Below are 24,691 nucleotides of genomic sequence, written 5' to 3'. Positions count from 1 at the left end.
ATAGACCCTGTGCTGTTTTCAAATCACAAACACAGTAAGAAGCAATATTCCATCCCGACATAGTCCAGCAAAAACATCCTATTCTTGTAAAAGAAATACAGTTATGTTACAACTTGAAGCCAAAGTGCCTCCTTAGGCACTGAGGTACTGCCCTGGTATGCACATAAGCGTTCTAGCTGGTCACTAACATCTTACCACTTTCACCAATACTCGAACTTTACCTCCCAATAAAACATTACTTCCCACAGCAGAACATATTCTTGTGAGATTTGAAGCAGACACTCATTCTTTTGAAGAGAGTTTTCTTCTCTCTGGCAAAGAATGCTGCAGGACCTACCATTTGTCAAAACGAGTCATTTTGATTTTTTAGTTTGATCCATGTTCCATCTGTTATAATGGAGGAGGCAGGCTTTGAGTCATATTCTACAGCCGGTCACCAGGGGGAGCTCTAAGCGTTCTGGCTTCAGTCTAGGAAGCTGTTGTTCTCTCCATGTTTGATATAGTGTAGGGTCTGCACAAAAAGTCCTTACAGGTCCTTCTACATTTAACATTTAATAATCTGAGTCTGTGCATCATGAACCCTCTTCATAACTCTGTAAGAGCCAGATCAATGTTCAGCTTTCAACCTCACTTCAAACAGAAAAGGTGGTTTTATAGAAGTGAAAACTTAAAGCTTGTTTCATATATTTTAAACATTTAACCCAAATCCTTTAAGTTTCCCTTAGAAGTTACTCTTATTTTATTTACACTCGGGCTATGATTGGTTGCAAAATCTTGGAAAACATAGCAAAAAATAATTGCAAAGAAAAAGGAAGGATACAGAAAAAGAGACAGAATTTCAAAGTAAGGAATAAAAAGATAAGAAAAACTTGTGTTTTCAAACCCTCCTGCACATTTCTTCTTCTGTTGTTTTTGTTTGTCTTCTGATAAAGATCAGTGAACCACGGCGGCGTGTTTGTAAGATACAGGAGTGAATCCAGTTGGAGCGCAGGTTGTGATTATGTTGAGGACATCATGTTCGGCCTGTGAGGAGCAGTTATCAGTTATGTCACCTCAGAGCATCATGTGGCTCCCTGATCACTTCAGCACAAATCGTTGTCTGTCTCCCGGGGACATCCATTAATTATCTGTCATTCACATGTAGGCCGTTATGTAACACACACAGGTTGCACAGCCCTGTGTATAGCCTTGAGTATACATGCTGGATGGGGGTCGGTGACTCTGTGCGTCACTACCTTTGTGTCAGAGATTGTTCATGCTGGAGTCTAACTGAGCGGTGTGTCACACTAATAGTGAAAAGCTGTCAATGTAAATACGTGTCACGCTCTCATTGTCTGAAGAACACGCTGGAATGTAAAACAGATGATGAGTGACAGAGCAGCACATTCTAGGATAAACCCAGGAAGAGTGCAGACCAAACAAGGCCTGCCATCTCCACAGGTTATGAAAACATGAGCTGTGCTGGGGGATGAAAACATAGAAGTGGACTGATGGGTGGATGGAGAGTGAATAGAAAAAAGGAGGGGCGTCAACATCCAGCACATTCTGCTCTTTCTTTCCTCCGCCTTTCTGACGGAGGTTATGTAACGTTTGAATGGAAACAAAGCAGAGCAGGAAACAAACAAGGAACAAGCCTCCTCAGTGAGTCTGCTGCTAAGCAGCCGTTACCAAGACTGGAGCAGCCAACTGCGGTTGTGTTTGTGCTCCTGGTAAAGACTGGGGGCATGTTTTTCGTGATGCACTTGTAGCTGCAAGAATGCATGTGGTGTGTTGCCAGAAAAATGTGACTCAAATGGAGAAAAGTGAGCGTACATAGCTGCCATTGAGAGGCAGAGCTTCTGGAAGCTGCAGCGGACACAGAGGCTCTTTGTCTGTCATGGACACTCTGTGCTGAACACGGCAGCACATAGAAAGTTTACTCGTCCACGTGGGTGTCCAGAGCCATCCTCGCTCATCCAGACAATACCATGGGGAATCACACAACTCTTCATTAGGGTGGAATTAGTCTGATGATTGAAGCTCTGCAAAAAATGAAGTATCTTAAAGTGTGTTCTGCCAAACAACAGGATTTTTACGTTATCAGATCTACATGAAGACAAAGAGATCCTTGAAATAAAAACATGCACAGTATTTGTCTACTTTATACAAGCTGTATTGATTTTGCTTACACGGGGAGAAATGTACAGATCTGTTCATCAGGGAGAAAGACTCCAAATACGTGACAACATGTGAGAGCAAACACATCGAGTCAGGCTCTGTCTTTAGGCTGAATATCCACAGACACAAACCAGAGAGATGGATTCAATTATTGAATTTAAACCAAAAAGTTGAGTTAGTTATTACACTTATCATGCCAGTATACCTTCTTTTTTAAAATGTTGCAGGAAATATATGTGACAAACCACCATTTTCAGCCCAACCGCCTTCACATCTCGCAAAAGAACCGAGCGTGAAACCGATCAATAATCCACTCAATCTGTGTGAAATAACAAAAAAGAGAAGTCCCCACTTTTCCAGGAAGGTTTGTGTCCTCTCAGAAACCCGTCACCTTGTAGAAACACAGCTCAGATTTATCCTTCTTTTACGTCTCTGTACTTTTGTTCCCAGAGAGAAGCTGAGCGCTGGAGGAAGCTGTTTAATGGAGCTAAAAGGGGCCCTGGATCGCTGCCTCTGGACCGTTACCCCTCAGTCCTGATTGGACCAGAATCAGAGTCTGCTCCTGAAGCACACTGAGGCCTCTGATCCACTGACATCCGTTACTTGAAGTAAGAACTGTAAATTAAAGAGGCGTGTGCTCACCAGTGCCTGGACTTTAAATCCCTCTCGGGTGGAAAACGTTTCTCAGACAGTTTCTTTTTTCCAGTATGCATCATTCATCTGGATCAGGTTCTATGTTCTCCAGTAGAACCTTCACAGGGCTTTTTATATTCACTTCAATAATCTACAAACACATCTGCACATAGAACCCAGTGTTGTTGTGTTAAGTGTTCATAGTGCTGTTTTACATTATTTAAAACGTTGTTCTGGAAACTTTTTCATAGTGTTCAGAAATATATTCCTTTATCAGTGATGTCAGTTGAATGATATATTTAGACTTTATGAATGTTTGATATGCAACAATATCTGAAGTGCCATCCCCTCCTGCAAACTGTGACAACTGACAATCAGCTTTATCTACCACTATATTTATATTTCAAGTTTACTGTCATTCCACACAGGCCCTGTTAAACTGCAGCTCCTTCATGTTCATCTCTTACTTCAACAATGAAGGATTAGTTTGATGTTTCTGTGAATATAAACCGAGCGGTGCATGAAACAAAAATATCAACTTTATATCAGTGAGTTAGATATAAAGCTAGCGCTCAGGGAATAAAAGCGGCTCACTTTATAGCTCAAACAAATAGTTAAAAAGGCAACCTTTGGTTTTATGCTAGCTAAGTTCTCAGTTTGAAGTCCCCCTCAGCCCTCTTATGTAACACACTCGTCCCTCTGCAAATATAAACAGGAATCTCTTCTTTTTCATCCCTGTTTTTTTAGCCTCAGTTACAAACTCAACAACATTTTTGTGATCCTCAGATGATCTCTTTTAGCCCATAATGATTTTTCATCTTCCAAAGTCCTAGCTGAAATTAAACTGTTAGCAACAGTCTGCTGGATCACATGTTAAAAGTGATGTATTTTTCTGCTTGGGTTTATGTGGAATGCTGAGCTGTGAAGTAATATTTAGAGGGGCTGTCTCTCTGCGATATAAACCAGCACATAACCACCACAGTGACAGAAACATGTTGTCTACAACTGTTCATGGAAGGACTGAAAAACAGGCTCATTTGTGAGTTTAGGGTTTCGTTTGGCAAACTTTGTCTTTTGGCTAAGCTAGGCTAAGATAACTGACACAAAACTAGAAGCAATCCTGTGTTCTCTTACTTGTTGCATGAACGACATTAAACGAGGCGATCACTGATGTCTTTAAATGTAGAAACAAACATTGAAACATTGAAACATGACATAGTTTCTTTTGAAACCTGCAAACAGCACGTAGCTTTATCCGCCTCTCTTTGAGCCAGCATCGTTGTTACGGTTCTGCTGACTGGCTTTACTTCATGATGTGAAGCTGAGGTTGTGTCATGCTTATGTTAAAAGGTAAATGGAACAACGTGTTCACAGGATCCTGTTTCAAGATCACTACTCCCAGTTTACTTTTCAGATTTTCTTTCTTTTTTTTGAAGTGTAAATAATTAAAGAGTAAAATATATTTTATGTGGAGTTAAATATTTATAAAAAATAAACGTTTTTTTCCAAGCGTTGAATTGTTCCTTTTCTTATCAGCATCATATACTTCTCTGATCTTTGCATAGAAGTGATTTCTGATAAACTTATTTACTGACTTCTTTTTGTCACTTTGAGGACGGGCCCAGTGTTGTCGTAAGCCTGTGTGAGATGATTGACACACACACACACACACACACACACACACACACACACACACACACACACACACACACACACACACACACACACACACGTACGTGCATGCGTGTGTGCGTGTGTGTGTGTGTGTGTGGTAACTAAGGGGATTAGAGCTCAGGTGACGCCAGCAGACAGGCAGAGATTATACCTGCTGCTGCTGTGACACAGAGAGAGGTTAAAGCATCAGACGTCACGCGGGGGGGAGAAGAGAGAACGAGGGTCAGCGGTGGTTGGAAGTGGCTCCATTTCCTGTGTCATTGAATCAATGCAGAGCAGACAGTTATTTCACATTCTGATGTTTGTTTTGTTGGGATTAGAGCAAGCTGCAACCTCCGGTCTGAAAATATGAAGCCCATGTGGAAGTGTTATAAACTGCAATCCATCGAGAATCCTCTTGAGGCTGGCTGCAGAAACACCAGAGACCACATAGACATGAATGGGAAAAAGACGATGTTTGCAGCATTAATAAACATGTTTACAGCCTGGTTCAAAAAACGGCTTGGCCCTACGAAGCTAATCTCTCTATGGTCACACACTGTACAGGGGGTGAATTTTATTCTAAGGTGACGGTTCAGAAGATATTAAGATTTCAAGTTTTTGCCCAAATAAACTCTGTCAGGAACACACAGCTGTTGGCTAAGAGGCTCACACTACGTCACACTGTCTGTAACTCTGAGTGCCTTGAGTTCAGCATTTCCAATATGGCTGCCGCCATCAATTGCCTTTAAAACAGCTCTCAGGAACAGATGGGTGATGTCACAGATACTACGTCCATATTTGAAACAGTCTATGGATTAGGGATTGGAAGTCAGCTCTTGCAGTAACCTCTGCTTTAGGTTAGCTGTCATAGAAAACTGAAGCTAATCATCTACAAATGTATGGGGGCTAATTTAAAAAGGATGAAACACTTTTACAAAGTTGGAGAAGAATTTACATTTTGGAAAACATTTTAACATTTTATAAAACAAAATGACGATAAACACTTTTACCAAGGCCACAACAAATGTATGAAATCAGAAACACTTCCACGAATGGTGAGACGATTTTATAAGAGACAGAACATTTTTTCCAGTCCTGAATCAAATTTACAAACAGCAGATTCTGATGGAATAGGACTGTACCAATCATTTTCAAAAATCAAAGACGTCCTTAATATAAAAAATGTGCAACAGCCAGGGAATTAGTACATATTTGACATTTACAACCCTGTTTCCACTATAATATTTTGATTCAGACTGATAAGACAACACCTCAAAATGTGCCACAGCTATATCTGCTTTGGAATTTCAAAATAAAGATAAATGCTAAATTTCCAATGGTTTTTATTTTTGAAATTCCAAATCAGAAATAGCTGTGATTGGCAGGAAGTCATTTTGTGGGGTTCTGGAAATAGGGTTACACCACCATAGAGTACAAAAAACAAAAAAAACAAAGAACAAAACCATCCCATGACAAGGAGACTTGCACCCACAATTTTCAATGTAACACACACATACATATCTTCCCCTTACACCTTACTCACACATCTACAGGTGGCTGACATTTGAACACAGATGAAGTACAAGTATCAATTAGTTAAATATTGTATTGACCGGACTCTAGATAGGCCACCCAGGGGTCCCAGGTCTTGTGAAACCAGCAGACCTCTGATGGAGTAGGTTATTTTCTCCAAAGGAGCACATGAATTGACCTCATTAATCCATTGAATAATGTTTGGAGGGTCTACATGATTCCACTTAGACGTAATACATTTTTTGGTTGCTGTAATGGCTAGGCTCATAAAACCCTTTAAGCTTTGGGGAAACAGGGTTGTTAGTGTCAAATTAATTCCCTGCTGTTGCACATTTTCATATTACAGACGTCTTTTATTTTGAAAATCATTGGCACATTCCTTTTCGGTCAGAATGTGCTGTTTGTAAATTTGTTTCAGGACTGGTAAAAATGTTCCCTCTCTTGTTCAAGTGTTTCTGATTTTGTACATTTGTTGTGGCCTTAGTAAAAGTGTTTAATGTCATTTTGTTTTATGAAATGTAAAAATGTTTTACAAAAAGTAAATTTGTCTCCAACTTTGTAAAAATGTTTCAGCCTTTGTAAATTTGCGTTGCACTTCCCAGCCACCGTACAAACGTATACAGTGCGATTTAATTGCGGATTCTGATGTTCTGAAAATAATTCAAACCCTGTATTTAAATAAAATGAATGCAAAAAAAACATATCAAATGTTGGAACTGATGACTGTTAGTGTTTTATGATAAACATATGCCTATTTTAAATTTCATGCTAGCAACACGTTTCAATATCAAATATGTTGTTTTACCTTGAAAATCGAGGCATTCAGGTTTTTACTTCTATGTTTTATTTGCTGCCAAATGATAATTATATGCTTCACATTAATGTGGATTAAAACCCAGAACAAAGCAGCAGTGCATTATAACAGCACTCTAATTATGGGTTTTCTACTCCCACTTTTTTGTTTAATCTTGTGCTTTTGAGGGAGCATCATTTTTACATCTGGCAAGGGACTGCAGATGGAAACTAGCCTTTTGGCTATCTCTGGCATATTCACAGAAATGTTCATTAATATGCATGGCCCTTGTAAATGAGAAAGAAAGAAAGAAAGAAAGAAAGAAAGAAAGAAAGAAAGAAAGAAAGTTATCTTTATTTAAATTCCAAAATCATTGAGAGCAAAGCCCTCATTTACAATGACGTCGAGCATATAAAAGAAACATTAAAATGCATGACAAGCAAATAAAAGATAAAACCTTAAAATAATGATGATCAATTAAAAACAGACAATTAAAAAGTAATGTTAAAACCACTGAAAAGTAATGTTAATGTGTTAATGTTTCAGTTGAAACGGGTTCAATCAGAGGTTAAAAAGTTTCAAACTAATGAGGAAGAAAGAAAGAAAGAAAGAAAAAGAAAGAGCCAAGAGGACTGATGATAATGACAAACATGGTCATGCTCAACATTTCTTTATTCTTTAAAAAGAAAGAATAACTTTCTATCTCCTCTTGTATTTTTGCAGCAGACATGTCCTTGCTTGAAATTGACCATTCCTCTGTTCAGTCCCTGCCCTCTGAGGATTACACAATCCAAAAAGAGGAAGCTGCCTTAATGTGTTTCCTGTTGATTGTGTGAAAGAGAAGCCTTACTGGACATCAGTCTGTAGACACTGCAGGAATAAAAACAAGAGTACAGACTCATCAGTGTCTGAGTACTAAGCCCCTGCTTCCTGCAGCACGTGGCCCATATGGTGTCAGGTTTTTTTTTAGCTGTGACTGTCAGGTGTGTCAGCAGGGATTATCAGAGGCTGACTTGTGAATGAGAGCAGGTTGGGGATTTGAGAAAACTCTGACTGGCAGTCGGAAGTGATGCAGATGCAGCCTGCCCGGCTGGTCCTATTTTTAACACCCTCAGAAAGACTGTCGATGTCACTTCCTGCTGAGGTCTGAGAGCCACTTTAGTATAATCTCCCCTAAAAGACACTTAAGAGGAGCAGAAAAAAACCTGGATTAGCGTGGAAGTCCCTGAGGAAGATGGTAGCGATGAAAGCTTAGAAAGCAGTGACCAGGGCGGAGTAATTACTGAACGTTAAGAGCCGGAGGAGGAGGAGGAGGTAAACCTAAATTTAGGGCCAGAATATCAGCTGTGTTGCAGCACCTGCTCCGGCTGCTGACCTTTGATTTTTAAATACTTTTAACTACAACACATTAAACATGACACATTAAACATGACTCATTACATTTGTTACCATCTTTCTTTAGGAAAACTCACTCCTGGGAAGAAGTAAAGCAGAGTCCCTTCATGACACAGAAAGTAAACCACAGACAAAAAGTAGATTTAAATGATTTATTAATTAAGAAATGTTACAAATGTGATAATTTTCTCGCTCTAACATTCCTTCCAGAAGAATCTGCCAATGCCTGACACTTTAAAACACTAAAGAAAAAAAGGATCTTCAGTAAACTGCATCTCTACGTACATCAATTAGTTTAATTACAATAACAAAGTTTGGTTAGCAGAAGCATGGTTGTGCGTGTGTGGTGTGTGCACAAAAAAGGAACTAAAACTGGCACTGGTTAGATTCATTGACTGAAGCCGTCTGCTACTACTTTTACTTTATTTCGGTAAATCAGCAGTGTATAAAAAATATAAAAAAGGCCATTGTTTAAGATTCAAAAAGCAATTCCAGCTTGTTTAAAATGACACAAAAAGCCATGACGGGTGTTTATCAACTCGCACTCAGAGTAAGGCTTCAAACCACTGACCTTTAAATATGTGAGTTTAATTACATTATCATCACAACAGAAATACTCTTAAATAAAAACTCAACTGTAACCACTCCATACTGCTGCCTTCCATGTGACCACTGAAAGCTAGCTCATCTGAAAACCCTTAACGAAGTGACAAACCTTCAACTCCAAGAGAAAAAGAAAAGCACTAAGTGTATTAAATGTTGGCATATGACAAAATGAGGAAGAAACAAAATATATACAGCACGAAAAAACAGTGTATGCAATATGCAAAGGCGTCATGTTGCTTATGGGCAACAACCCAATTCATCCCCACACACCTAATATAAGCCAGTCTTCACTGAAGACCCCTCATCCCAACAACCCCCCCCCTCCCTCCCTCACTCCCTCCCTCCCATCCGCTCATACACACTGAACATCACGAAACACGATTACGTCACTAAGCCTGTTAGTTTGGGAAAAGGTGAAGCGCTGTGTAACTCCCCTCCCCCCCTCCCCCTCCCTCCTCCCCCCTCCTCAGTCAGAGAGGGGAGACGGGGTCTGGGTGCAGTCGTTCCACTCGTCCTTCTCTGGGTTGTACACCTCAATCGTGTTGAGGAACTCGTTGCCGTCGAAGCCGCCCACAGCGTAGATGGTCTCCCCCAGCATGGCCACACCGGCGTTGCTGCGTGATGATGTCATGCCACCCAGCATCCTCCAGTCGTTTCGGGCGGGGTCGTACACCTCCACACAGCGGAGCGCGTGGGAGCCGTCGAAACCGCCAACGACAAACAGTTTGCCTGGAGGAAATCAAACATGTGAGCATCATGTGACGACACGGTGGAGCTGAGGCCAAGAAGGGAATCATCCAAACATGAATTCAGAACATTTAGATTACGTGTTGATGAGAGGTCAGCATTCTGGTTCCCCTGTTCTCACCTTCGTGGATGGTGACAGCAGCTCCCCTGCGAGCCACGTTCATGGGGGCGATCAGGGTCCACGTGTTGTTCTCCGGGTTGTAACGTTCCACAGTGTTCAGACAGTTCCACGACTCTGCTCCTCCGATCACGTACATGAAGCCTTCCAACTCGCACACCGCAGCCTGGTGCCTCCCTGAAATCAAAACGTCTTCATGAATACAACTTTCTCATTTTGCCTTCAGGCTGCGAAGGGAATTGAATTTCTTGAGTACATACGGATGTTAAGAGAGGCGCAGTTGGACCAGGTTTTTGTCACAGGGTCAAAAGCATCACAGTTCTTCAGGCCCTTCTGCCCACAGGGGTCTGACCCTCCCACCACGTAGAGCTTGTTGTTTAATGAGCAGACTCCTGCAAAGACAGAGGACAGGAATGAGCTACAAGGTTCAGTCAGTCAGAAACAGAGACTGCTCTGAAGGTAATCATTAAATCCACCCATCAGTCTGGGAATCTTTGAAGGAGGGAGGGACTGACCTGCGTTGCAGCGGTTGGTCCTCAGCTCTGGCACTTGAGCCCATTCATCGGCGTGTGGATCGTACCTCTCCCCGCAGCTCAGCTCATCAGAATGTCCGTTGGAGCCTCCGATCACGTACAGCTGACCCTGAGAGAGCGAGGCATTAAACCATTACATAACCACAACACTTCACTCATTTCAATATGTGTCAGGACTAGAAGCACCTTCTGATGACACGCTAATAAAGATCAAACTGGGATATTTGGCCAGGGTAATGGATGTGTGTGTAAGTGTTTACACAAGACGGGTGTTTAAACACGGGGAAGCAGGACGCGTGTGAGTCTACTGGAGAGTCAACAAATCTGAGATAAAGGCAGGTTGTAAACCGTACCATCAGCTCAGCCATCTGGAATCGAGCCCTCGGAGTCCGCATGGGAGCGATGAAAGTCCAGCGGTCCTCTTTGGGGTCGTAACACTCCACAGTCCTCAGACACTCCTCTCTGTTGTAGCCTCCTGCAAGAGCATCAACATGTATTGAGACCGAAGAGGCCGACTGTGGATCAATGATTCATCAGAGGATGGAGACAAAAGTGTGGTGCAGGATTTACTCATGTATCAGAGTCTCCTTTTAGCTACAGCTTCACATAACTTACAGACATACAAAACTAATGATCTCCTACTAACCTGCTGCGATGAGTCTCCCATTCAGAGCTGCAGTTCCCAGGCCGGAGCGAGCATAGTGCATTGGTGACAGCGGCTGCTCCTCCAGGTCCTCGGGCTGGGCCTCGAAGCTGAGGCTCTTCATCAGGCAGGGGGTGGCAGAGGGAGAGGTCTGAGGGCTGCTGCGGCCGTGCAAGAAGATCACACACAACACGCCGTCCAGCACGGCCAGACACAGGTAGGTGTTGTCTAGAGTTATAAAAGGGAGAGTGTTAGAGGCACGAGGGAGGACGGATTGGAGCTCTGAACTCAGAATGAAAAAGGAATTCATTAAAGTTGTCTGATTTGGAGTGCCCCCAGAGTTTTAACTTGAATCACATTTTAATTAAAGGAACAGTTTCTGATTGGATCCCATGAAGTCACAAACACTAGGGGTGAGTATTGGCAAGAACCTCATGATATGATACACATCACGATATATCACGATCATGTGATACATTGAGATATTCTACACAGTTAACAGTTGAAAATAGAGATGGTGTTTATGTAAATCACTCAGTATTACTGAAAATTGAAAGAACAAATTAAGTCAAAACTATTTGATTGAAAACAACTTTTACACTTTATTGTTTTTGAAATACTGAAGTTGTATTTTAGTTCCAACTCGGCTAAAATATGAATTTTTATTTTTACAAGAAATCGATATTAAGAGTTAAATTATCGATATGATATCAGAGGTCAAAGTATTGCGATATAGTGCTGTATTGATATTTTTTCACACCTCTAACAAAACACACTCACTTGTGGTCTTCTCAGAGGCGATGTACTTCCACTCTCTCCTGGCCGTCAGTTTGGGGGCATTAGCTGCTTGTTTGGAGGGCGACAGGCTTCCTGAGGAGCTGCAGCTCATCTGTCTCTGGGCACTCTCTCGCACCGGTTTCTTCTGCAAGAGCACATCGCAGCTACAGAAGCCAAGCTTGCACCACAGGCCCACCAGGGGCCAACACCACCTCAACTACACTTTGATCACGTTGGGCTAAAAACCAAACAACCCACCACTGCACTACAGTCCCAGACCACATCACAATCAGAGCTAACAGCAAGCAGTTCACACTCAGAATAAGAGGCTCATAAGACAGACGTAACTGCTGTCACTCAACTGGTTGAGGTTGCCTTTAGTCTTTACATTGTGGAAATAAATGAGCCGTGTCTCCTTGTAGCCAGGCACAGGCAGTGGAGTGTTTTGTATGCATGGCCAGGCACAATAAGAGAGCTACACACTGCCAAGCAAAATGTGATAGAGAGACTTCACCACAAAGAAGCCAGGCACAAGCTGCTGAGTACCTGCACAAACTGAAGGTAGTCCTCCTCGCCACCAAACACCTCACTGTGCCCCTCAATCACCAGCCCTCCATCCACCAGCTTATGGTCAGGTGAGTAGTACAGTGTTTGTACCTGCAAGACAAACAGGAACAACACACCCATGTGGCTGTCTCCATAGCAACACACTGAGAACCCCAGCATAAGGGGGGGAGGAGTGAAAGAAAGGGAGGAGGAGGAGGAGGAAAAGGAGGAGGAGGAGGGGGGCAGTGCTGTGAAGAGGAAGAGGGGGGGATGGGACGAAGGCTTGGATCTTCAGCAGCTTGGATGGAAAGCGTCCTTAAAAAAAAGACACACGCTGCTGCTGCTGCTGCTGCCTTTAAGGTTTGGAGCCTGAGGCTATCAGACGAGAGTCTTCTGGATTTGCATCTAAAAAAAGAAGCTGGTGAAGAATGTGAGGCTGCATCTGGAAAGATCTTCTGTGAGGAGTGAAGAAGAGGAGGAGGAGGAGGAGGAGGGGCTGCTTGTGACCCTCTTTCCATTCTGCTGCCTGGAAACCAGGTCCTCTAGCTGAAGGAGTTGGTCATTATGTTGGCAGCAACAATAGGCAGTCAAATCCAGATGACTAGTCGTTACGCTTCTCTTCATCTTTACCCATTGATTACTCAAATCAGATATAGACGCAAAACCACATTCTTACAGAAGAGGCAGAATTAAACAACAGGTTGGTGTCGAGGTCGGTCGGTCGCCCATCCAACGGGGGCGTTTATGAAGAGGGGTAAAGTAAAGGGGGTTTGTAATACTGTCAAAATATGAGATGTGTCTGAAACTATCACGTCGTCTTGATTTAGCGTTTGTACTGAGCCAATCATTACTCTGTTGTTTCCTGTCCAATGCCAGTGAGCACTCTGATGGTGCCAGACTCTAAAGTTATGTGGCATAGATAAGTGGACCTGTATGAGAATGTGATGCGTGTATTTCTAAGGGTCTGTGATTTGTGGGTGTTGGTAAATGCAGAAATGAGATGCATCTGTAAATGTGGCATGGACAGATGGGAGCACAGTGTTGCTTGGCTGCAAAGAGAGGCTGCTGAGAGGCAGTAGTGCTCCTCTCCTCCCTCTCTTTTCTCTGACTCATTACCCTGGTGGCTCAGTCCTGGCTCCTCAGTCTGGTCTCCTGCTGCTGCTAATAAACCTACAGGAGAGATAAATCAACGGGGAGGAGTGCCTGTTAGTGCTGGAGCGACAATCACGCACCTGTTCAGATAGTTCAAGTGGCAGTGAGACAGTAGAATTAAGGGTCAGACCTTTTGAGGACCTTTGAGAACCTGTGATTTGCTTTTCAGAGGAGAGGAGCACTGTAATACTCGAATGGGGGTGTACGTAAAACCAACCACATACCCAAAAGAGAACAGTGGAAACATAAAAGAAAACGAGAGCAGACAGCAGCTCTTTCCAGCTCACCTCTAAATTGTAGTATGGTTCAGGGGTACAGAGTTTCTTACTGCCAAAACCTCAACAAATCAGAGGGAAAAAAACAACAATCCTGACATAGCAGCATGACAGTGGCATGCCATTTCTACTTCAGCCCCCTTAATGACTTCTTAACGTCAAGAACAGGAGGAGTCAGAGGGAGGGGAAGGGGCAGGGTGGGAATGGAAATCAGCCTGAGACTTGAGACACCACGTCCCGGTACTGACCTCCTCCATGAGTCGTTCCAGTTGGTCTCCGTTCTCCCAAAGGCTCCGCTGCACCCAGCTGAGCACCTTGGAGTAGAGCTTGCCGTTGCTGGGCAGAGTCAGGTTGTCTTCTAGCATTACTTCTAACTGTAAACACACAAAGGGGAGGAAACAGGAGTCAGTGTCGCACACAGAGGGAATGAAGTGACTGCTTAACTAAAGAAACTAACACCACGTCCTCAATTGGCTGATTATTAATCCACCTGACAATGAGGACGTGTGATTCATGGGGCTAACCTTTGCATCGTATTCAATTGCATGGAAACCATCCACTCAACCCATTAATCCAGTAAACAGGCGTGAATTCAACACTGCCTGAAATATTCTTTGTGTAGGGTTTCTCATAGACTGTATAAATAATGGACGTAGTATCCGTGACGTCACCCATCTGTTTCTGAAGCCAATCGGGGGGGCAGCCATATTGGAAATGCTGAACTCAACCTTCTGCTGTAGAGCTAGTGTGACGTAAAGAGGAAGACTTTGAGCTACAGTGTTCCCGCCTGTCAATCAAGTCAGCTGTGCCTCTTATTGGAAGACTCATAATCTCAATATCTTTGGATTTGCTGCGTTAGAAAAATATTCACCCCTGTACAGAGTGTGCCGAGAGAAATGAGCTATCAGACTACACTCGTCTTTTGTACCAGGCTGTAAACATGTTTATTTCTGATGGGCTCTTTGAATGGGTGTGCATGTGCTTTCTGGTACTTCCGGGGCCAGCCTAAAGCGGATCCTCGTGAACTGCAGTTTTTAACACTTCCACATTGGCCTCATATTTTTAGACCAGAGGCTGCAGCTTAGTTTGTCTGCCTGCTTTAATTTAAGTCTGTCTTCAAGCAAATTCTAAAAATGTTTTCAAAAAGGCTACATATGGCTAGATAGCTGCTAGTAATCAATATTTCATTGAAGGTCAGGTTTGTAGTTCGGAGGTAAAATAGTACCCGTTACACTATTATTCACTTTATAAAACCACATGATTTACCAGCTGATCATTTCCTGATTACACAGTTTTCAGTGTAAGGTCCAAACATATCTACAGCTACTACTTTGCATGTTCAACGATCAAAAAGACACTTTTGAGAAGCTGAAAATGAAACACATGTGGCATATAAGGGGTTAAATAATCATTTCAGCACAACACCTTACTGCACGATCCTAAACTGGGTCATTTAAACCACATTCAAGGCTCAGCAGGATGCACTTCTGCATTCAAAACCATCACCTCATCTGCAGAGTTCCCTTTGAGTGCAGACAGTCCTCACGTTGAACTTAGAGCTGCACACTACACGCTGCACACTGCACACTGTACGCGCCTACGTTAGGACTTTTGTAAATGACCCCTGCCCTTAATACATCCTCAGCTGGACTTAGCAGAAGTGAAAATCTATATGAGGCACAAATACATACTGTGAGGGTTGTTAATCTCATGTTGAAGTTAAATATACTGAGAGTAATCCTGTCTGTTTTTTTCAACACAAGACCGCCAACGCTGACTGGCTGTAATGCAGGAGCAAAAGGGGGGTAATCCACAGATTACTGCCAGTAGTCATTGTACTAATACATGTTTTTTTCCCAGGCATGCTCTGAAAGTTTTGTGTTGTAGCTTCTTGATCAGAGAAGTCTTCATTGAGTTACTTTTACAGAGAGACATCTGTGCAAACTTGATGGAGTACCTTAAGGCGGGGAAGTTTGAGGAAGTCCTCCTGTTCAGACACTTCCAGAAGATGGTCCTGGATGAAGACGTCCACCTTGGCCAAAACTCTGGCGTCTCCCATAGAGCTGGCAAAGTTACGTAAAGAGATGGCGTTCTGGGAATCGATTTTAGACAGCAGGTAGTCGCCACAAATCTGAGAAGTGGGATGAAGAAGTTTAAGTTTGTGACAAGTTCTGAAATTTGCAGCATCGGGGCATTTAAAAATGAAATGTACCTGTTTGACCCGCTCCATCTTGAACCTTCTGGCTGCAGAGTAAACCTCCTTCACCAGCTCCTTGTCAGCCTTCAACCTGTTCCACAGAGGAGACAGAGAAATGTCCGTCAGTGTCAGAATTCTTCTGCGATAAGGTCCGAGGAAGAATGTCAAAGGTCAAAGGTCAGAGGTGCTACTAACTGGGCAGTGTAGGCATAGTTGAGCAAGATCTCTACAGCCTCTGGGTCCAAGTCTTCAAAGGTGACATGTGAGACTCCGTGAGGCTCATTGTCACTGTTAAAGATCTCAAACAGGTAGGGACTGCAGCAAGCCAGAACAGCACGGTGAGCCATAAGCTCATGACCACACACCTGAAGGAAAAGACAGAAGAGACGGTCAGGATGTTTACTTTATAATTCATGTTTTTATTGTTACAGAAAACTAAAGAAGTAACCTCCTAGAAGTTCATCTAAAAGGGAACATGATAGACTCTCTTTGGATTATCTAACTGTGAGTTCCTGACTGATATGTTTCCCAGAGGTCTGCATCAAACGTGATGGTGGGAACAGAACAGGTTCTCTTAATTGAGATATGTGAGGAATAAGAACATCGCAGTGAGAAGTCAAATCGTTTCCTATGTTAGAAGTTTGGAATGACTCACGTGATAAAAACACACCACTCATCAGGCAGACAAAGCTGTGCCGTTCAATGTTTAGACTGTACATACTGTCCATAACATGCATACTTTCTGCACTGACATGTGCGTTTCAAACTCTTTAACTTTAATGTCTCTAAAGCTTTACAGACTCGGGGGCTCTTTTGTAACAGTTGCATGGCCCACGTGTGAGATCACGTGTGTGTGAGATGGCGTTGAACATACCTGCAGTCTAACGTCACAGAACTGACCACTCTTTCTCAGAGCGTTCATTTTGGCCACGGTAGAATCCAGGAAACTCTCATCCTCAAAGATCAAATAGCCGTTGGGAATCATTTTGGCAAATTCTGAAGTTTTGTCTGCAGAGAGAAGACACACAGATAACGGTTACTGCCTAAGATATGTTTTCTGGAGTTTTCCCCATCAGCTGTACAAGACTGTAATGGTTGGATTTATTAATTGATGACCAGAGAGCGGGGATTAGGATTAAGTGCGATGTGCATTGTGTATGATAATCTGTTCTATGCATCCGTCATGGTCTTACCTAATGGAGTATAATGTAAATCCAGGAAAAGAGCCACTGCTGAGAGTAGAAGAGGAACCGAAAGAAGGCGACAAGCAAAGCAGACTGAACTCACAGAGGAATCCGAGTCTTCTTCACCGGAGGAGAGGAAGGGGAAGTAGTTAGAAGAATGCCAGTTGACTCGACAGGCGTGAGCAGAAGGGAGAGGGGGAGCAGCCGCACGGACAAACTATCAGGCTTGAAGCGACTGTAATCAAGTCCTCGGGATCCCGTTGGCTATAGAGTTGTCCTTATTCTGTGTTGGTCATACATTATAACCTGGAAGAGAAGGAGAAAAGGAGAAGGTCACGTTAGTTTAGTTGCCTAAAATGGAGAAAAGGACAAATAGCTCCTTTTGAAATTGATGCCGCCTGTTCCTGACACCCATAAAATACTAACACGAGTCATTCCAAGACACGTGCACTGCACACAGGACGGCAGTCAGACAGCAGGGCCCTTCATTCCCTTTCTTAAATATCTCAGAGTCCTTCAACGTAGACATGCAGTGTCCAAACACGCAAACAATTACAAATTAATTACAATTAAATACAAAGACTACCTCATTCAGGATATCTACTCTGAATTCAGGATGAAACTTAATCCTTACATGCCTTGAACCACGAGGCACACAGCTTTAGAAGCCAAGTCCATGCCTTTGACACTCCTCCTTTACAAACCATCGACTTTTAGAGTCTTAAATCTTCACACCTGCTGCTACGTCGTCCAAAACCAGCCAAACAACTGTTTAATCCATCTCTCGCCTTCCACTCTGTCTCCTCTCTCTCTCTCCCTCTCTCTCTCTGCAGCAAGGCCACTCCAGCTCTATCTTATGTGACAAGCCCCCTGTCTGGCTCCTCCCTGTAAAGAAATCTGGACGTATGAGGAAAGTGCAGGGGGGAACAACTTGTGACATTTTTTCACGGCCAATCAAACCGTGAAATACGTTAGGTTGTGTTTTGTTAATGCAACTTCATGATCACACTTTTGGGCTTTATGGGAATCAACCCACATGTGTGTGTCCCTTCCAATCCAGACCCTACTTTATAGACATTTTGTTCTGCTCGTACAGAAGTTTGGATTTCAGTTGCCAGTTTCACTAAGCCCAACAAAAACAACCAGATTTCACTTTCACCAAACAGATGTCCCGCACAACTGACGTAATCCCAACGTGTGACCACCTCACCGCCGAGCCATCTGCAGTCTGAAGCTCAGTAAATTAAATCCAACAGTTTTATCACCATCTCACATGAGAAGAGGGCGCCAAGAGTGACCACGACAGCTGCCCGTTACTCTGAAACTGAATCCACACTTCATGTGGAGGGGCTTTCCTGGGTAGCGTTACCTTCTACAAGTCCTTATCCAAATTCACACTGATTCTGGCAACTTGAAAAAAAGCTGTGGTTTGCTCAGAAGCTACACGTATAATTTACTTGTCGCTCCAGCTGCGGTCAGTGGAATATTTTAGTTGCAACATGTGAATCATCAGGCGACTAAAATGCCTTATGTGGAGTGCAGATTATACAAGTTCACAGATAAAAGCTGGCTCCATGTCACTCGAGGAGGCATTTCACAATTTCCTTGTTGGACAAACAGCAAAACCCTTCAATTCTGATAATCTGTAACCTTGCAGAGGATTCACAAAGTGACTTTTTAAATCTTGTTATACTCAATGTGTTCACTTCAGGCTGCAGAGATATCTATTAGTGGGATACAATGAACAAATCAGCCAGACAAACAATACTCTCTCTGTGTGTGTGCTGCTGATATAACAACCGTCTCCAAAGTCAGGTGGTGTGAACCAAGGTAAACACATTCTTACAAACACAAGGCCAAATGATAAAGGCCTCACAATGAAGACTTCATATTTCTATCAATCAATCAAGTTTTATTTATAGAGCACCTGTCATACAAATCAAATGCAACTCAAAGAGCTGTACAGCCACTGAGAACAAGACAGAAGCTGAAATAAAATGGAAAGAAATATTTTAAAAAAACAAAAATGGATTTTAAAATAGAGACTAATGCAAATTAACATTAAGAATATAAATAGTTAAAATAAATACATTTAGATAACAGTTAAAATTAAATTAAAGCTAAAGATTTTAATAAAACTGAGTAGATTTATTAAAAACAAATTGTTAAAAATAATTGAAAAAAATTAAAATCAATATAAAAAGAAAAATGTGAAGAAATAAAATTGTTAAACTCTATATAAAAGCCAAACTGATGAAGTAACTTTATGTTTAAAAGTCTTAATATGTTGCATTTTATTCTTATTTTTACCATTTATTTTATTATTATACATATCATTTTTTTCATGTATTTAATTTATATATACATTTTTATTTGTATTAACTACTTTATTATTATTATTATTATTATTATTATTATTATTACTATCATTCTTTTATTTTTTCATTATATCGATGGTAAGTCATGTAGAAACTGTATGTCCAGCTATGAAAAATCTAAATAAATAGTAAAAGAATAGAATAAAATTTAAATATCTCTATCAGCTCCTCTCAGATCCTCCGGCAGGCTGTTCCCTGGTCTCGGAAAGTCTCGTCGTGGCTGAAATCAGCGTCACCAAAAGTTTCTGTTCTCCTCTGAGGAACAGCTAAAAGGGAGGAGCCGGAGGATCTGAGAGGCCTCCCTGGTTCAGACACTAAAAGCTGACATGTAGTCTGGTGTGAGGCCATGTCAGCGCCTTAAAAACTAACAAAATCATTTTAAAATCAAAATGAAAAGAAACATGCAGTCAATTCAAAGACTTTAACACAGGCGTAATGTGTGCTCTCCTTCTGGTCTTGCTGCATTTTGTATGAACTGTTGTTTGATAGACCAGAAAAGAGTGCATTGCAGTAGTCTAGCCTGCTGGTTATGAAAGCATGCGTTAGTCTCTCTGTGTTGCTCAGAGAGAGAGAAACAGCCTCACTCTAGAAATGTTCAGACATTTGTTTCTTCTGCAGAACAAAGACCCGCTCCAGATTCAGCGAGTCGTTAGAAAAAGCATTACCTAGGCGAGGCCTTCAGAGTAAACAACACCTGTCTAAATAATGACAAGCAGCTGGATGAAGAAGTAAATCAAAATGACATGAAGGTGCCAAATTGATTACTCTCTCTGATTAAACAAAGGATGCAGGGATTTGGCGTTTACTGCTACTGCACACAGCTCAGTGTGAATTCATCATGTTCAAGTATTAGAGGGAATAAATAAAGAAGAATGTGCTGTGACAGAAGGACTTAGCCTCCTATTTTCAACCCTTTCCTTTACACGTTTGACCACCATACACAGCTCAATGTAATGAATATAAAAAGGACAAAATGTACAAGGAAAGGATGTCTAATGAGGGAGGAGGAATACAGGAACTATGAAAAATTAAAAGCCTCTGCGCTGGAAAAATGTTGTTCATCATTTCACAAAGTCAACTAGGTAAAGTGTTTTAATAAGACAGAAACACAGACATGCCTCGCAGCACCTCTGCTCTGGCTGTGTGAAAGGCGGATATGTTAACTACTGGGCTAAGATTGCTTGGAAATGTGCCCGAGCGTTTTATTGGAAAATGCACCGGCACCACGGCACATGCTACAACATAGTCTTGTTGTTTTGCACTGAGCAGCCTTTATAGCGAAGTTGGCATGGAGAGCTATAATTCACTGTGTGTGTGTGTGTGTGCGTGTGTGTGTGTGTGCGTGTGTGTGTGTGTGCGCGTGCGTGTGTGCGTGTGGACGGAGGAAACACTGACCCACTTTTGAGTCGTTACGCAACACCTGGCAGAGGGCCCCTTGTTGAGGCTCAGGAGCTCAACTCCTCCACATGGTTAGCTCCATCACGCTCTCCTGTTGCCTCCTTTTCCCTTTTCCCTTTTCCCTTCCTCATTTCTCCACACTGCTCCTACCCCTGCTTTCTGCCTGGCAGGCCACACCCTCAGGCTTCTAGAGGATTCTTTAAAACAGAGGCTCTGGGCTCCTGTTAGCAAATAAGACTACGTTGGAGCAGTGATTACAAATGAAGAATAATGTTGTATATGAAACTGTTGCCTTAGAGGGCTTTGTTGCCCATATAGCTTGACTAGTACCACACTCTTTATGTATAAAAAATAATGGGCGTCCCGATCGGATCTAGGCATTTTTAATTGATTGGTGCTCTGCATTTGAGCTAATCCTTTCACCTTGATCATTAAGTCTGTTAGTCTGAGCACACATGAAGAGGTGAGGGGAGAGGAGCTGAAGATATTGAGACTTTTAAACGTAAACTTATTTATTCAGTCTGGCTTTTATATAGGGTTTAACTATTTGATAATTTTAATATTGATTTATTATTTTATTCACAGCTTGACTTACAGTTTCTACATTACTTACCATCTATATAATGAAAAAAAAATAATAATAATAAAGAAATTAATAAAATTAAATAAACATTTTTTTTAAAATTATATATATATATATATATATATATATATATATATATATATATATATATAAAACAAATAAATGTTAAAAATAAGAATAAAACATAACATATTGAGACTTTCAAACGTAAACTTATTCAATTAGTCTGGCTTTTATGGAGGGTTTAACAATTTATTACTTTACTTTTACATTGATTTTAATGTTTTTATTATTATTTTGAGCTTTTTTTATTTATCTAATCGGTTTTGTTTATATTTTTCTCCTTTATTATTATTTTTTTTTTAAGTGTTATTTTATCCCTTTTGTAGTTATTTTTTGAACTAATTATATTCTTAAAGTTAATTTGATGCTTTAACTTATTTTAATTAAACATTTTATTGTTTTGGCATGCATTCATCTCTATCTTATTTAAAATCCTCTTTTTTTTTATTTCTTGCCATATTTTATTTATGCTTCTTTCCTGTTCTCAGTCGCTGTAAAGCTCTTTGAATTGCATCTGATTTGTATGAAAGGTGCTCTATAAATAAAGCTGCATTGGTTGATTGATTGATGAACACACACGTGCACAGGCCACAGCAACAACAACAGTCCAACAGCCACTTGTAATATATGTGATGTGATTGTTTCAGACAGCAGCAGTAAAGCTGCGTTAAATTCTACCAATTGAAAAACTGTGGAATTCAATAAAACAACTGAAAAAAAGGCTACTGCACTGACGCAGCAAGCCCTGGACTTTAAAAAGAAGGATAAATATCCTTGAGAGAGTGAAAAGGACAGAAGAGTGGCAGAGAATGCAGATTTGTGCAGCCTTCGTCTTTCAGACACTGCCTTACCGGAGCTGTGCAGCAAAGTTTGTGACAACATATGCTGTGATTTACTGCAGTGGTCATTTGCAAGGTGTTGCTACATAGTTAAAAGGTAGCAGCTGAAAAAGAGGGGAAAAAGGAGATGACTTAATTAAAACAGCGACTACAAAACATCCCAGCCTTCATATCTGAAGTGGTTCTCCTTTTCAGAAATAATAGTGATCAGATCAAGTCAGTCACTTAACTAATGGGACTTTATGTACAGCCAAAGAAAGCCTGGCAGACATGGCGAGCTTCACATGTGGATAAATGTGCACACGCCTGAAAACCAGGGAACAAAAGCAGAGAGAACAAAGAAAGAAAGAAAGAGAAAGAGCGAGATTGTTCACAACTTTGTCACAGAGGGGTAGCTCTGAATGTATTCTCTCTCGCTCCATTTTCTCATCTGATTACTCGGGCACAATCGCAGGTCTGACTCTGAACAATCAATGCCTGTTACACTCCTCTAGTGGTGAAGAGAGGAGCTGCAGGATATTTCACCCACTTTTACTGTGTGGAAATTTACTGCTTCATTGTATCACCCCATGAGTAGGGGAATGTATTAGGATATTTCCACATGAAACAGACCAGTATGTCAATATTGTATTTCCAGAGTGTGAATAATAATAAAAACTTACATGTTTGATCAAATAAATATAATTCAATATAATTAAATCACTCGTATGTCTCAATAGGCTCTATAACAACAACACAAATGAGAATAAAAGCAGCTGGACACTTCTCTATGAAACGAAAGCATTCACACAATCATTAATCTGCAGTATTAATTCAGGGATTTTCCACGTGGTTGCCAGATTAGAGGCACAGTAGGTCACACACCACATGCAACCTGCAGCCAGGAGACAGTGTACAGTATTACAGGAAATCCGAAATCTTAACACAATTTCCCTAGACTGCTTCAGTGCAGCCAATAGTGCCAAGACTGGTCACAGAGCCCATACAATGTGACACAAGGAGGGTGAATAAAGGACAGGATGTACCCAGACCATGCCATCCCCCCAATGGGCAAGGCTTACAATTGGCCAACCAGTATGTGGAGTCTATTCGCTGCAAAGAAATGCAGTTAATCCGCCTGCCTGCCTTCCTCCCCCTCCTCCTCTTCCTCCTCCTCCTCAGCTAGAGCAGGGCCATGATGTCTGGCTCTGTGCCAGGAGTCATATACCTTTACATCCCGCCACCGGAAAGTAGGTCAACAACGAGATGCCCTCCCAAAAAAATCAGATGTACTTGATTTCACAAGCAGACAAAAGCAGTATCTGAGCAGGCACAAAGCTGCCGGAGCTAACCTGTTTGTAAGGAGATGGAGAGGCATGCAGCTGCTAGCATGTTAGCACTCTGACCAGGCAACCTGCTGCTGCTGCTTAGCCAGGATGGGGAGCCATGAGACAGACACACCGGCTTCACACTGAGGTTATACTCGGTTCTCTTGTGAAAAAGGGAAAGTATGAACTGATTCCCTTTAGCTGTCATCAAAACGTAGAGATAAAAAGGCGCGTCCTTATGTAGCGGAAGGAGGTGTGTGTCTTGTTCAGTTACAAGATTAGCACCATTTTCAGACAATTCTTCAATAAAACAAGAGCAACACACGAACACAGCACATGTAGGAGTGACTTTAAGGAAGAATGACAGTGGAATAACCCTCCAGTTTAACCACAGTCAGATTTAACGGTTCCTCATGACAGAAAAACGCTTCATTTCCGCTATAAATTCAGTAAATTCAGTAAATAAATCTTACCTGAGGCGTTTGACAACAAACGATATTAGACATATTTAGAGCGAATTCAGAGTTTGGTTGGTTCGGGACAGAAGAAAGGCGCAACGCGGCTTCAGGCAGGTCTTTGACGGGCTGCTGTAGGTAGTCTGATCCCTCTCTGTAGGAGAAGCACGTCCACTCTGCGTCTAGTCTGGACCAGATCTGACAGTGTGGCCGGTAAGGGACGGGAAGGCGCGCGCACGACAAAGCTTCAGCAGCCACGCCGCCTGTGACGCAACACACAGTGGGCGGAGCTACAACGCCCACTCTAACATGAGAGTGATGAAATCATGGGTAGAATACAAAGCACCTGAGGGGTAGCGGAAGCAGATTTCCAGGAATTTTGTTCAGAGTCAGCCTTCATATGGTGAAATACTATTACAACACAACGATAGATAAAGTCAGAGAGGAAGGAAGCTGCTTGAAATCATCTTATATACGATAAACTCTAAAGTGGCAGTAGGCCTACCAAAAATAATTAAATATAGAGAACTACAACATACACAAAAACAACATAAATATGATAAAACAAATGTATTTAGAATAATTCGGAATCAAACTAATGAAAAATAGGGGGTCACACTATTTATTTATTTATTTATTTATTTATTTATTTATTCATGTATTTATTTATTTAAATATGACTGATACATCTTCAATTCATCATACTTATCCATACTAAGTTGT

General features: G+C 41.7%; 2 protein-coding genes across 9 annotated transcripts in view; one reads left to right on the top strand and one right to left on the bottom strand.

The window, feature by feature from the left end:
- Positions 1-2,801, top strand: part of swt1 (SWT1 RNA endoribonuclease homolog) — a 32,802-nt gene extending 30,001 nt beyond the window's left edge. For all 4 annotated transcript variants that reach the window (XM_034708859.1, XM_034708880.1, XM_034708866.1 and 1 more), the window contains exon 18: positions 2,608-2,801. In XM_034708859.1, coding sequence (XP_034564750.1) covers positions 2,608-2,695 — 88 coding nt within the window. In that variant the 3' untranslated portion in view covers positions 2,696-2,801. The remainder of the gene's footprint in view (positions 1-2,607) is intronic.
- A 5,504-nt stretch (positions 2,802-8,305) lies between these two features.
- On the bottom strand, positions 8,306-24,194 carry ivns1abpa (influenza virus NS1A binding protein a). 5 transcript variants are annotated; one of them, XM_034703425.1, is made up of 15 exons: positions 23,987-24,194; positions 16,955-17,251; positions 16,636-16,769; positions 15,957-16,126; positions 15,777-15,852; positions 15,522-15,695; positions 13,813-13,938; positions 12,138-12,248; positions 11,595-11,736; positions 10,818-11,042; positions 10,525-10,646; positions 10,154-10,280; positions 9,899-10,030; positions 9,642-9,815; positions 8,306-9,502 (listed from the first exon to the last, which is right to left on the bottom strand). In XM_034703425.1, the coding sequence occupies exons 3-15, from the start codon at positions 16,744-16,746 to the stop codon at positions 9,240-9,242; spliced, it is 1,953 nt and encodes a 650-aa protein (XP_034559316.1). In that variant the 5' UTR covers positions 16,747-16,769; positions 16,955-17,251; positions 23,987-24,194; the 3' UTR covers positions 8,306-9,239. The 5 variants fall into 5 exon arrangements, with proteins under 5 accessions (XP_034559316.1, XP_034559335.1, XP_034559323.1 ...); XM_034703444.1 differs by having other exon boundaries at positions 17,049-17,251; XM_034703432.1 differs by lacking the exon at positions 23,987-24,194 and adding an exon at positions 17,681-17,784.
- Positions 24,195-24,691: the final 497 nt, after the last annotated feature.

This window comes from Notolabrus celidotus, chromosome 2 (genome assembly GCF_009762535.1).
Source record: "Notolabrus celidotus isolate fNotCel1 chromosome 2, fNotCel1.pri, whole genome shotgun sequence".
Classification (NCBI taxonomy): domain Eukaryota; kingdom Metazoa; phylum Chordata; class Actinopteri; order Labriformes; family Labridae; genus Notolabrus; species Notolabrus celidotus.
Note: the sequence above shows the minus strand (reverse complement) of the source record. Positions and strands in the feature narration are given on the sequence as shown.